The 13,871-nt window shown below is 39.4% G+C and overlaps 1 protein-coding gene across 1 annotated transcript in view; it reads right to left on the minus strand.

The window, feature by feature from the left end:
* Positions 1 to 13,871, minus strand: part of wdpcp (WD repeat containing planar cell polarity effector) — an 85,415-nt gene that overhangs the window by 52,509 nt on the left and 19,035 nt on the right. Inside the window, 2 exon segments of the mRNA XM_034682307.1 lie at positions 4,761 to 4,845; positions 10,159 to 10,258. Coding sequence (XP_034538198.1) covers positions 4,761 to 4,821 — 61 coding nt within the window. The 5' untranslated portion in view covers positions 4,822 to 4,845; positions 10,159 to 10,258.

Below are 13,871 nucleotides of genomic sequence, written 5' to 3' on the forward strand. Positions count from 1 at the left end.
TATATATACAGTATAACATATTTTATTTACAATGCGTTACTCAAAGTGTGACTTCATCTCTTGCACAGTGCTGAAGTTTGTGTGGTTTCAGAATTAAATACATTTCTTCAAAACTCTACCAGACATGTTTTAAGACTTAAAACAAACTTTGAATAACAATGTAATGTTCAGTTCAGGTGGCTTTCATATTAATAAATCTAACAAAGTTAGGTGTCAATTGTGTTAAAAACAGCAACCAACGCTGCTGCTGTTCTCTGTTCCTGCATGCTGCGACTTGGTATAGCTTCAGGCTCAGTGTTTTTTTTTTTTTAAGCCAACAGTGCTGCTCATGACATTTTAGTTGGCCCAGAGGATCTACAGGCTATATGTCAGCTTGGTTTTACAAACTAAATAAGAAACTGCACTTTTCAAAAACAATAGTGAAGAGCATGTGATTACAAACAGCAGGGGTGAGAGAAAATACTACGGCAATATACTCTTGTCCTGACTTTTACATTAGGATTATCATATCACTCGTGACAAATATACTATTTAAGTTTTAAAAATCAGACTCAATGTTTCACTACTTCATAACTCCTTCATTACTGCCAATTACATTTATCCCCACTTAACTTTTGCGTGGCATTTTGTACTTTTCAATTAATCAAACATTGTGATGTATCACTATATTATTGTCTTGCAATTAAGCATTTATCATAGAATTGCTGTATCATGATGATACTGTTAGTCTGTGCAAAGTATCTGGCATCATATTATGAGTTACACTAGGATTCCCACCCTTATGACAGCGGATGCATCATCTGTATCTTTTCAAGCCAGAACCTGCCACATGCAGTGAGGCGATGCTGAGACTGCAGCTGCTGGCTTTGGATGCATTCTGATACATGGTACACAAACTGAAGCTTCATGCAAGAGCTTGTAGCGACACTTTAATACACAAGCTGTACTAAAATTTTATGTACATACAAATCTAGCTAATGAAGAACATCCAGAACTTAATAGTTGTGGTTCTTGCCTGATGATAAATGTTTTGTATTTGGAAAACAGACTCTTGAATATATCAGCCTCTTGGTTGTTAAATGCTTGGTTGTCTTAGCAGCTTTGCAGGAAAAGGAGTCCAGCTTTCTTGTTCAGTAGCTCATACTGAAAAATTTAGTGGTTAAACTGAATACATTTTCCTTCAATAAAACTGATGGACAACAACATGGAAGATTGCCTAAAATTAGATGTACTACCACTATTTAAAAACCTATTAATTACAGACAAAATAGCATTTTTAATTCAGCATAAAATTAACTCATCAAGTGTTCGTGGGTTCTGCTTCTTCAACACATTCAAAAAGTTTTTTAAGATATACACTTCACACAGGTATAAGTTCAAACTTTTGTGCAGTCACAAAATCCTGCTCGTTATTCCAACACTGAACTCAGATTGAAAGTTAACACTTAGGAACTGCCCTCCTTTCATAGATATAAAACTAACACATATGATATTTCTAAGTAAAGGCATTTTTTGACCGCAGGAACTTTACCCCTGAACTAGGGACTATACCCCTGAACTACGTGCGTTTCGACCGGAGGAACCAGGGTCTAAATTTAGTTCAGGGGTAAATAATCTCCCTCTGAAAACCCCCTACTTGGGGGAGGTAGTACTTTTCAAAGGTCCTGGGACTTTCGGTTGAAAGTAACGATGTTTGTGGCGTCAACACTGTTGTTGAAACACAGAGGGAGTTCCTGTGAATGCATACTTGTATAGTTTTTTATTAAGATTTCAAAATATTATTTAATATAATGCTTTATCTCCATACGTTACTGGCCTGATTTCCACAATCTACCCGGGACTTCAGCTCGCGGTTGAAACGCAGACAACAATGGGGGTACAGGAACCTTTTAGTTCCAGGGAAAGTAGTTCTGGGGGCTAAAAGACCCCGGAAATCTTGGTTGAAATGCATCTTAAGGATCAACATAGTAAGAAAAAGTAGGATGACTAAAGATACTTCTGAATGAACTAGGACTGAAACCACTCCAACAAACTTAGAGAGGGATAGATGAATAGCTCACACGGTCATAGCTGTTAATTTGCATTTTTAATCTTTGTGAGTGTTGTAACTGAATGACTCTTTTTACTATCGCAAAGGTGTCTGCATGTGCTGTTTACTAAAAAGGGTGTAGATGACACAAAGTTGTACAAATGTGATGGGCTAATGCAGAAAATAAATAAAAACTACAAAGCAAAAAAAGTGCCCCAGTGTCATATGGTAGATGCTTTTATGAATGTACTGTATATTTTTGTTTTTGAGGCTGATGTACATGATGTAAGGAAGATGGTGATAGGGAGCGTCACACCTCAGCAACCAGGCCTCTGTGCTCAGATGTATCCATCCACATATTTCTCAGATAGCAGAAGACACACACAGCAGCAAAAAACAAACAAATAAGGATATGTCACCATCACCAAGGATATACACCCTGTCGTACCTTTGTATAAACACATATCAACACAGACACACACACGCAGTCAGCCTTCGAGAGACACTATCTCTGTCTAAAGCTCAGCAGACTGTGAAAGACAAGACAGAATGGAAGGGAGGAGAAAACAAGAAAATAGATGGAAATGCTCTGTTTCTCCAAAGGGAGAGATGGTCTGATAGTTGGTAAGCAGAAAAACACACGAAAAAGTGCCAGAAAAGTCCAACTTCCACCAAACCCTTCAGCCTCACAACGAAGCAGTGGTCACTGAATAATGTTTACAGAGATTTGCATGATGGTGATTTTAGAGGTTTGATGTGCAACTAACATAATCAAAAGGTGCTAACTGAAAATATGTCCTGTGGATAGTCTGAATTTGACCAGCATTATATATAGTGAAACCAAAAGAACGTATTGATAGCTGAGCTAAGGGGACAAGGGAATTTTACGAAGGGCTGTAAACAGGTCTTGGTAGACATGAACAATGAAAGCTGGTAATCTGTAGGCTAGGTGCACAAGTCCATTAGCTGCTGCTACATAGTCGCCCCCTACCTTCTACTGATACCGTACCAAAGCATCATCCAACCCATTCTCCTCTACTGTTTCCCCTGCTACTACAACATGCTAACTGTCTCCAACAAAAACAAACTCATACGCACCACAAACACTGCCACCAAAATCATCCACCTCCCCACACCAAACCTGTCTGACCTCAACAACAGAGCCATCATACGCAGAGCACGCACTATAACACTGGACCCCAAACACCCCCTCTACTCAGTCTTCACACTACTCCCATCTGGTCGCAGATACAGATCCCCATATTGTAGGCGAGCCCAGTTTGGCAGAAGCTTTGTCCCGTTGGCCGTAGCACTGCTAAATAAAATGCCAATGTAATGTGTCCTGTGTGTTCATATGTGTCCAGTGTGTACATATGGGATGATGTGCACCATTGTTGTGAGGCTGGGTGGATGTTTATTGTTTATTTGTGTTTTATACATGTATTCTTATTCGGACGGTGACAATAAATCTCCTTATTAAGGACAAATAGGCTACATAAGAAAACGAAGTATCTGAATGAACTATTTCTGATTGAATTGTATTGTGGGTAATGCGAGATCAGAATTTATTTATTTTTTGCGATCAACTGTTTTTATTTCAACGAGAAGGGCAGGACATATTTCAAACACAATAGTACAACAGGTTGTAGGCATTTCTCTTTAAAGAATGTATTAAATAATACAAAACAATTGATCATATTTTGCTGCAATCGTTTTAATACACAGTTGTAAATCAAAGAGTGATCCAAAAGGCAACTGGACTTGGTACACGGTTGTATCATCAAATAAATGTTAAGTAGTAAAATGTGCAAGTGAACTCCCAACGTCTAACTTGATGTTGCAATGTTTTTGAACTAGCCCTTCATTAGGCAAACTGCTCCAATGACTCTGTTGAAACTGATTCTCAAAGTGTTTTTCTACCTGTGATTCAAAAATCAAAACGATGAAGAATAGCACTTGCAAGTTTGGGATTTGTTTCCATTGCAGTTCATTCATGCAGAAACAGTGGCATATAAAACAATGCAAAAACTGTACAATAAATTGACATTAAAATTCAATATAAAATAGCCACATACAACCCTGCCATCTCAAACATGCTCTTAAGCTTTAAGATAATTTGTGAATATTTTTCTTTTTTTATTTACTATAAATTATTATTCTCTACATGACAAAGTTTTACTTCTGTTCTTTTCATTTTTCATTGCAGTAAATCCATGTTTTTAGATTCGATTTAAGAAATAATAACAAGCTACAAGGTTGATCAAATGTTTCATTTTACCTGGATTTCAAACTTGTACGTTTTTGTTGACATTGCTTGTTGAAATTGCTCAACACCTGTGTGTTCCGTGCATCAGATATTTCACTAATCTCTAAAGTTTGATTTGGATCTAATACCAATCAACACTTACAACAATGCAGGAATAAAGTTTAGTTTTATAAAAGACTAGTGTCAAAAAAGTGTAATGGAATCAACAGATATTGATAGCCTGACACTTTTTTAGAAAGAAGCAACAGAGTGAAAAGCGACAGAGTGAAAAGAGAGGGTGAAAATTGGTGTTTACGGAGAGTCAGATTGTAAGTAGATATAGGTATGGTGAGGAGAAGGTGTGAAAACAAAGTGAGTGATGACAGAGAGAGCCAGTGCAAGACGGAGTGAGAGGAGAAAGAGAAAGGAGAGGGAGAGAGAACCACTGAGAGAGGGAGGGCGATTGAACATGGTGATAAGTGCTACCTTTGACTTGGAGCGAGCTCTTGGTGGACCACAAGTGCAGCTCAGCCAGGCAGAACGCCATCTGACGGAGGAGTGTAACCTGAATCTGCAGAGAGGGACGAGTGAGAGAAAAAACAAATGAGAGAGGGAGAGAGACAGGGCAGAACGAACACAATCGCAGATGCATATCTTGACAAGACGACATAACAGATTGACATAAACAGGCCTGAGGGTCGAACAGAGCATACATGGAGGCACAAGAGTGTACACAAACTTCTATGACTGCAAGTTGCTATAAGCATGTATCCAGCGGGGCTAAGTCCATACATACAGAAATATGCCTCTGTTTTCCAAGAACTGCACTGATGAAAGCACAATAAAGAAATGTGCTTGTATAGAAGAGTAGAAGTATCATATGACGACCAGGTAAAATAATCCTTGCAAACACCAACAGAACAGAAAATATTTGATCCCTCCAATGAAAATCAAAGCATTGCTCTTATGTCACATGTTGCATGTTAAAGGAACCAACCCTAACAGTTTGCATTACTGTAATTTCTAGAGGTATTGGGAGAGATTTCAACATTTAACTGCATATCACTCATGTAGAGGTTATGTTTTCCCAATTGCATTTCACTTCCTCCTTATCTTTGGCCTCATACCTCTTTACACGTTCAGCAAACTTTGCAAGTAATTGACTGTAAGAATTATTCTTTGTGCAGTTTGATACCTGTGGGCAGATAAGTCAATTGTTCTCAATTGGACAATCAATGTATGATTGTGCACTAGTAATCTGATTTGATTGACGAGACTCAGCTTGAGATAGTCATGGGGCGTAACAGGACTGGATAGCAGAATGACTAAGCTCAAATGTTATTGATTTTTCGGGTTTTAAAAATGCAGAAACAAGTCCTTAATAGAACCAGTTTGGGTTCTTATCCCTACTTATGATCCCTGTACATTGAAGTAAAGGTGTAAGGTTACATTTAATCCAATATTATCATGAACTGAGATTAGTTCTAAGGGGTTCGATCAATATTTGTTTGAATTTTAGTAGTCTTCTGATAAATCATTGCTTCTTTTTTCCTTTCATTTTATTTGGTTTTCATTCCATAGCAGTTGTTCGAGTGATAGCAGTGGAGTTGTTGTAGTTGACAAAGAAGGCATGGTAGAGGTAGTTGCAAATACAGGGGTGCTGAAAGTGAGTTACACAGACAGACATTTTTAGACTATGAGCAACAGACACTAAAATATTACCTTTAAGGACAGAAAATAAATGAAACAGGATACATAATTTACAATTACAGATGACATTGCAGCTGTTTGCCATGATACAATATTGATGAAAGGCAGAGTTAAACATGAAAGTGTAATAAGAAAACAGAAGTAATGGTATTTGTAGTCACAGTCATCAAGGGCTGTCCTTAAAATGTGTGACAATGGTGCTGCAACATAATACTCTCTTGTAGCACCACTTCCTGTACCTGTTAGTCCTGTCTTACCAGAAAGTTGGAATTATAGTAGGCTTGTGAGTATGAATGCACATTTTGACCACCAAACTGATTAACAGGCACAGACAGACATGCACATGAACTCAGACTGACTCTAAAACAAGGTCAATGCCGGCAACCTCTATTCACACATCACAGGCAAGCAGTGATGGACGCACACTTTGCAGCTGACAGGTGAGACAAAGCAAACAGCATTCCACACATCAGCCTGTGAACATAGCACAGTTCTCTGTGATAGGTACTGGCTGTCCCTCTTTCTTTATCACAGACTTTATTCTCCAGTCAGTTAACCTCTGTTCCTGGAGGGTTTGGCTGCTGCTTTCCTCTGCTCCTCTCTGTGGGGTTTCCCCTGTCCTATTGATGCTTTTTATTGAATGTTGCTGGAGTATTTGGTTCAGTCTGTGTGTGCAGGTGTGTATCAGACTATATTTGATGTGTAAGCCATACAAAGGCTGTCCTACTGTGGAATCAATAAAATATCCACAACTGAATCATACTTTTACTACAGTCACTATCTCCAGTAACTGCCAGCTTAACAACAACTATAAACATGAAAAGAAATACAATCACTGCTGAAGTTATCTCCACTTAACTAGAACTTCTGCAACTACTTCTGTGACAAATACAGCAACCATATGACTGTCAGTGAATATTTCAAAAGACCTCTTTATCTTTCAGTATACCACACATTAAAACAACATCTAGTGGTATGTTACAGACAGAAGGGTCGTTTCAAATAATTTTTGTGTTGAAAAATCTTGAGTTAAATCAATTATTGTTGGTATTACATGAGTATGTATGTCACTAATATCTATGGTACTATTATTGCTTCACCTAAACATTAAGATTGTGGGGTTTCATTACAAATTTTGAGTTTGTTATGTGGCAGACATCTTCATGTTTGTCTAATGGACCGCCACTTCAGTTTCTTTGAAAGCACTATATATCACTCATGAGCTTCCAACACCTTTAGAAGTGCATTGTTGATTATCTCCGAACAAGTCTCACTGGTTAGGCTCCTCCAAAAATGTAATTACAATCACATCTGACCCCTCAGGTCATCAAGTGGCGATTTTATAACTGTTCCAACATAAAATACAGATCTGATGAAGATGGTTTTTGCTAGTTAGTTAGTTTGGTTTTTGTCCCTCTAAAAGAAACCAGACATCTCTAAGACTCTAGTACGTTTATACCTGTTACCAGGTGTAATGGTTTCAAATGAGTCTGATTCAATGTTCTTATATTATTTTCCTCTTTTTTTTTCCCCCTCTGTCATTATTTACATTCTAGGATTAACTTTTTTATTTTTTGCACAAAATGTATTAAAATTATTAATTGATTCTATTTATAAAGGGACCATGTACAATATTAAACATAAATGTTGCCATTTTATGTATTATGGAGTTAGTTTAAAGTTAATTTACATCTGAAGCTCATTGGCAGGTTCACAATTAAACTATCACAGTTATAAGCATCTTTGAGTACCCAGAAAAGTTCTATATAAGTCAGATCAATTATTATTATTATATCAGAGAGAAAAAACCCCACACACATACACACCAGCAACATACATATTAGAAGCAGTGATATGGTAATTAATGGTGTATTATGATTGAAATAACCATGCCCTCCTTTCCCGCCACACAGACAAGTCAAAACACACACAAACCCTCAGAGAAGTCCTCAGTTATACTTTTCCTGAAACCTTTAATACCTAGATCTAGCACTCAAACAAGGATAAGTAAGCTCTTAAGTGTTAAGAATGCAGTAGAGAGAAATTTCTTTCTGTTTGACTGACAGTCCAGTATCAAAAATCACCTGTTTTACTTAGTCATTAAACAGCATGCCCATCAGGTTCTTCTTTCATAATGGAAAGCTAAAAGTCTGCACACATAAAGTTCCATGCACATACTGAGGTACCTTACACATACAGACACACAACATGCTGCACAGGTCCTGGACAGCTGCCACCCTCATTCTGATTTCTGGCTGGGGTTGCTGGGGTTACCTGTCCCCCTGCAGAGCTTTGTGGGGGTGCACGGCCAGTGTACAGAGGGCTTCGTGAGGGGTGGGGGGGTCTAGGTTATTGTACCCTGTCTTTATACTGGTAAAGAGGCTGCTTTAACATCAAAGGAGAGGAGGGAAAACATAGGACTCCTCTTTCAAAGACAGTCCACAGGAACTACGACCTTGTCTGCTCTCTGCATCTCTCTCTCTGCTCTTCTTTCACTTTCCCCTCCGGGTGGTTACTGTGTGTGTGCAAAGAGGAACAGGAGCAAAAGAAAGTGTCTTTGTGTGAGTGTGCCTGGTTATGCACCAGAGGTAGAAGGGTAAGTAAAAGACAGAACTTTGGGTAAATATTTATTTGTGACTCAAAGTAAAGAGAGAAACAATGGGAGCCTTTCTACCTCTCTGGTTTGCAGTCCTGTCCATCTCTCACTCTTTCATGTTCTCACAGCCACAATCCAAACAGACGTTTATTCAAGCTAACAGACAAACTTACACAGAGCTATTGTTGTACACATGCTCTGTGTGTATTCTTAAACACAAATGTCTGTACGGCACAAATATTGTACTTGGTTTGATTCTTACTGATGCCCTTTCTCACATGCCGTTTCACCACATCCTGTCTCTTGTGGACGAACGACACGTCCTGACCTTTCTAACGTACAATACACAATCTGACTAATAACACTGGAAAGCACACCCCAAACGCAAACCTCTGACAAGGCTGAACATCTCTCCAACTTGTGCTTATCTTAAGTTTTCAGAGTGATGACTACTTAGGCATCTGGATTGATGTTTAAACTGCGCACATTTTAAACATTTTCTGAAGTATAGAAAAAGAGCACAAATGGTGCTTCATCTCAGTAATATAATGAGTTCAAGGTGTTGACTTGCCTTCAGATTCCCCAGATCTCAGTCCAATCAGGTCTCTGTGGAAGATGCCTAGAACCAATCCTCACAACTTACAGGACTTAAAAGGTGTTCACTTTTAAAATAAAAAAGAGTGCAAAATACACAGTCCTCTACTCTACTCTATCATGAATGGTTGCCACTTGAGCAGAACACAGACATTGCTCCCTGGATTCATTTATACATAGAGGGCCAACAAGACCTGTAATTATCTTTCGTGTCAGATGCCTTAAGAGATTGTTAATATGTAGGGTAACACACGTCTACGTCCTCTAGTCTTTCTATATCAAATAGCAAACAAAAGAATGTTATCAATGCAATATAAGTATTTCCATCTAGTGTTGTGAGGTTATCATCCATGGGTGAAATTCAAAGTTAAACTACAGCTTCTGCCACAGGATGACATGATCAGACTCCCATTAATCCTTCATGTCAACGACAAATACAGCTTCAGTTCTGGATTATATTGAGAGATGTTCCTCATATTCTGTAACTTTGTGTGAGAAAATGGGTTTGGTTAAACTTTTTAAAACTTTTTTTTGCTGTATGGGATGTAGGATGACCTTGCAGAGCAAATGTATATACCTTCAAGACCCTGTGCGACTTCTGAGTGCTTCTCTCCTTATAGCCAGTTGGGGCATTAGTGCATTTAAGAGGATGTTATTGTTTTTGACTCACTTTACTGATAATATGCATTGGGATTCACTAACATACATATGGGAAGGAAAAATGCATTATGGGATGCATTTTTGTTTGTTTTTTTGTTGCTCTAAGTCCTCATTAACCACATTACAATGTGTTTTTATCTTATTTTAGGATAAAGCCATTGTTAGCAAAGGGGTCAATGTGAAAGCTGACAATTTTGACATGTTTTTCAGAAACATCTATTTAAAACCTCTACCGTTTATTTTCTTCATGTAATTCAATGCAAAACTTACAACTTTTGTGGGCAATAAGGGTAGAAAGGCTTGAAGCATCATTCATTTACTCACAGTAGATTTTGCTGCAGCAGATATGTCATAAACAAATAAGATCAAGTTTTGACGATCACCCCAGTGTCTGTCAAGGCCTTGATCCAGATCCAGAGCTCCACTGCAACAAGAGAGACAGGCCCTAAATGAATGCAGGCTCACAGACATTTTGTTTGACATCTCAAGAATCCTTTTTTCACAGGTATACACACTCGCTCTCTCACACACACACGCCAGAGGCAGTGCTGTCAGTTGGTGCAGTGGTCCCATCAGAGCGAGAGGAGTGATGTGGTAAATTACAGGGTTAAAGAGCTGCCACAGGGTGACTGACACAAGGCCATCACAGCCTTGTCTCAGTCCCCCACCCCCAATACACACACTCGTGCAAACACACAAGCACACACACATAACCGTCCTCTTCCTACCTGGCTCTGTTTAACTTTGTCAGTTTTTCTGTCCATTTCCTCTCTTTCTTCCTCTTGTACCTTCACTTATCATCCCTCCGCTTACTTGTCCCCTGCTTTTTATCTTTTTTTTCCCCTCTTCTTGTCTCCCATGTCTTTCTCAGGTACCTCCTATTTGAAATGCATTAAGCTTTCTGACCCTGTCTTCAAGCTTTTACTCTCTCTTGCTGACAGTTTTACTCTCCTCGTTCTTTGTCACGTTGCTCTCAAAGGGCAGAATTTCAGTGACTCTGATTTACTTTTTCTCTCTTGCAGTTTGTACTCTGCTCTTTCTTGTCTCTTTTCTCTCAAAAGGACAAAGTTTAAAAATGTTCCAACTTTTTCCCCCCACAACCTTTATCTCTTGCAGACGCTCTCTCTCTCTCTCTCCCTCTCCCTCTCCCTCTCTCTCTCTCTCTCTCTCTCTCTCTCTCTCTCTCTCTCTCTCTCTCTCTCTCTCTCTCTCTCCCTCTCTCCCTCTCTCTCCCTCTCTCTCCCTCTCTCCCTCTCTCCCTCTCTCTCGCTCTCTCGCTCTCTCGCTCTCGCTCTCTGCTACTGCCTGGTCTTGTTTTGGCTCTCAGAGAGAAACCTGGCTGACATGAAGAACATACAAAGAATAACCAGCGGAGAGAGCGAGTGTGTAATTGTGTGTGTGTGAGCGCATATTTTCCAATCTGAGTTGCCTTGAAGTTCCTCCCACGACTCAGCTACTGACTACATGAATACATACACTCATGTGTTCAGTAAACACACTTAGGCACTCAAGTCAGTTCTACATCGCACACTTCCCAATCTCTCTGACTCCGACTGATATGTGAACTCATACTGCACACAGGCACATAGGTATGCAAGAAAAGGCATATACAGTACGTTGCATACTCTCCTATCTTTTAACCTTGTGATACCTGAGGAAATGTACACATGCACACATTAACATACATATGAACCCATGCACACTGACTCCAACAAGCCCTTATCTTCAGTATATTCTTGAGGGAGAAGTCCTCAAGCTTCCAGTGTCATATCAGAGCAAAGCAAAGTGGACCAAACCTGAAAGAATATGCAGCTAAAGAAAGAGTGAGATAATGATGGGTGTAAAACAAAGAGTCTGAGCCCTGCAAGGACTCTAATGCTTCTCATGGTAGGGCTGTGACCACTGAGACAACAGATAAAATGTGTGTCTGTGTGTTATGAAAGAGACTTGTGTAAAATATTGAGAGTTTCTGTATGTTGATACATTTTGTCATTATTATTTCCCTGCCATGTTCTGGGGGTAATCGTGCTCTGAATTTGATGATTCAGTTCCTATGATGCTTTGGGGATGCAAGCAGTTGAAGCTGATGCTGCAATAGATGAACTGAGTTACAGTATAACTCATAACTTCAGCCTTACTTGGGCAGCCTATATTTGCTTCCATTTAAGCCATTTCTATTAAAAGTTTGCTAAATTGGAAAATAGTGATTCATGTTTAAAAATGTATTAGGTTGCAAATAATTTTGGAAAAGTTAAAAACATAATGGTTGTGGAGTTTAAAGTGGCTAGAAATCCTACTTACAGAATTAATGATTTTTAGTCACAGACAACCTTAAAGCTAGGGTTGGTAGTCTCGGAAAACTAGCCTGAATTTGAATGTAGCATTTCCTCATGACTCCATCTAACCCCTCCCCTCCTCCCTCAGAGCTCCTCCAAAACGACGCCCCCCCGCTCACATGCACGAGCGCCGCTGACTTGCGACCATATAATGGTGACTGATTCAAAACTGGTCCTCACCAAAACATTATCATAGTGAAAGTTAAAAACACAAACAAATATGGCTGCTGTTAGTACTCACAACTGTCATTCTAGCATTATACAGTTGTACCGGTGACACGATGTCAGGAGAAAAGTTATAACACATATAATACTGTAACAGCTCTACTGTTTGTTAAACGTGTTCAGTGTAGATGTTCTTAAATCCTACAGTGTTGACGGTTCGTGAAGGCATCAGGAGAGGTGTAGAGTGTGCGAGCGGGAGAGAGGAGAGACAAGAGGAGAAGTTTTTCATTCATTCAAACATTGATTGTTGCTTTGTTGGTTGGCGTGATCACGGCCGACAGTGACCGGTTATTAAAACTCAACGTGTTCACAACTCGGCTCTTCATCCCTACAGCGTCCGGACAGACGCTACAACATCTATATTTTCTGTAGGACTTACTAAATGTCATTCATTCTTCTGCTTGTCAGAGCCCCCGTGGTGAGAGCTTTTTAGACTCTGATCCGGACTACAGTCCTGAGCAAAGCACCTCATCGGGTCAGAGGGGACAGGCCCGAGGTCGAGCGAGAGGGGCAGTAAATAGAGTCAGGGGAAGCAGAGGCAGGGGACGGGGACTCAGAGTACACGCCGGGGAAATGTACGCGCAGGAGGCGGGCAGAACGGCAGGACGGGATTTGAATGGTTTAAAATTTTGGCACCCAAAAAACGGTGATTGGTTGGTGTTTTCCCAGGTTTACTCTGGCTGTAGATAGCAGCTTTTCTTCGCTCTTTTTTAAGAACACATTATGTATTGATTGCCATCAGGACATAAAGATCATTTTAACCAGTATAACAAAAAGTGTATCTAAATCTGGTTACCAACCCCAGCTTTAAAGGAATTAGTAACATAATTTGTTTTAGTTCTATAACTCTCGAACCATTTAGAAAATAAATTCAGAGGGTTTACCCAATGTTTCATTGTGATTGTTCCTCGCCACTGTAACTAGCTAAATACTGTGATGTGCAATGCTCATGATGGATTAAGGTGGGGTCAGACTGAGTCTTACCCTGTTTTGAAGTTGGGTCTCTGTTCATAATTTGACATAGAGTGGTCTAGACCTCCTATGTTAAAACCATCTTGAGATAACGTTTGTTGTGATTTGGCGCTATACAAATAAAGATTGATTGATTGATTGAAAGTCTGAGTTTATCCCTGTAATTAGCTTTCTCCATGGACATGGTAACATTGGACCTTTCGGCTGGAGCCCTGGGTATGATTACCATGCTTTCACACCTTTGATGCAGTCAGTTGAAGCCTAAACTAGCTATGAGCTAACTTCAGGTTGAATGATGCCAATTTACGGGGAAAAAAAAAACAAAGTTTAGGATTTCGGAGAAACATGGTGCAAACACAGGTATTGTGTAAAAATAGAGTTAAGCAGACAGATATGAACACTACAAATCACAGCTAAAATGCACTCTTTAATGCTCCTGTGAGGAACTTTCAGTTTGTGTTGATTTTGGCGCCCCCTGTAGACAAAGCAATCAATTTTCTAGCC

The sequence above is a fragment of the Notolabrus celidotus genome, chromosome 4 (genome assembly GCF_009762535.1).
Source record: "Notolabrus celidotus isolate fNotCel1 chromosome 4, fNotCel1.pri, whole genome shotgun sequence".
In the NCBI taxonomy this organism is placed as follows: Eukaryota; Metazoa; Chordata; class Actinopteri; order Labriformes; family Labridae; genus Notolabrus; species Notolabrus celidotus.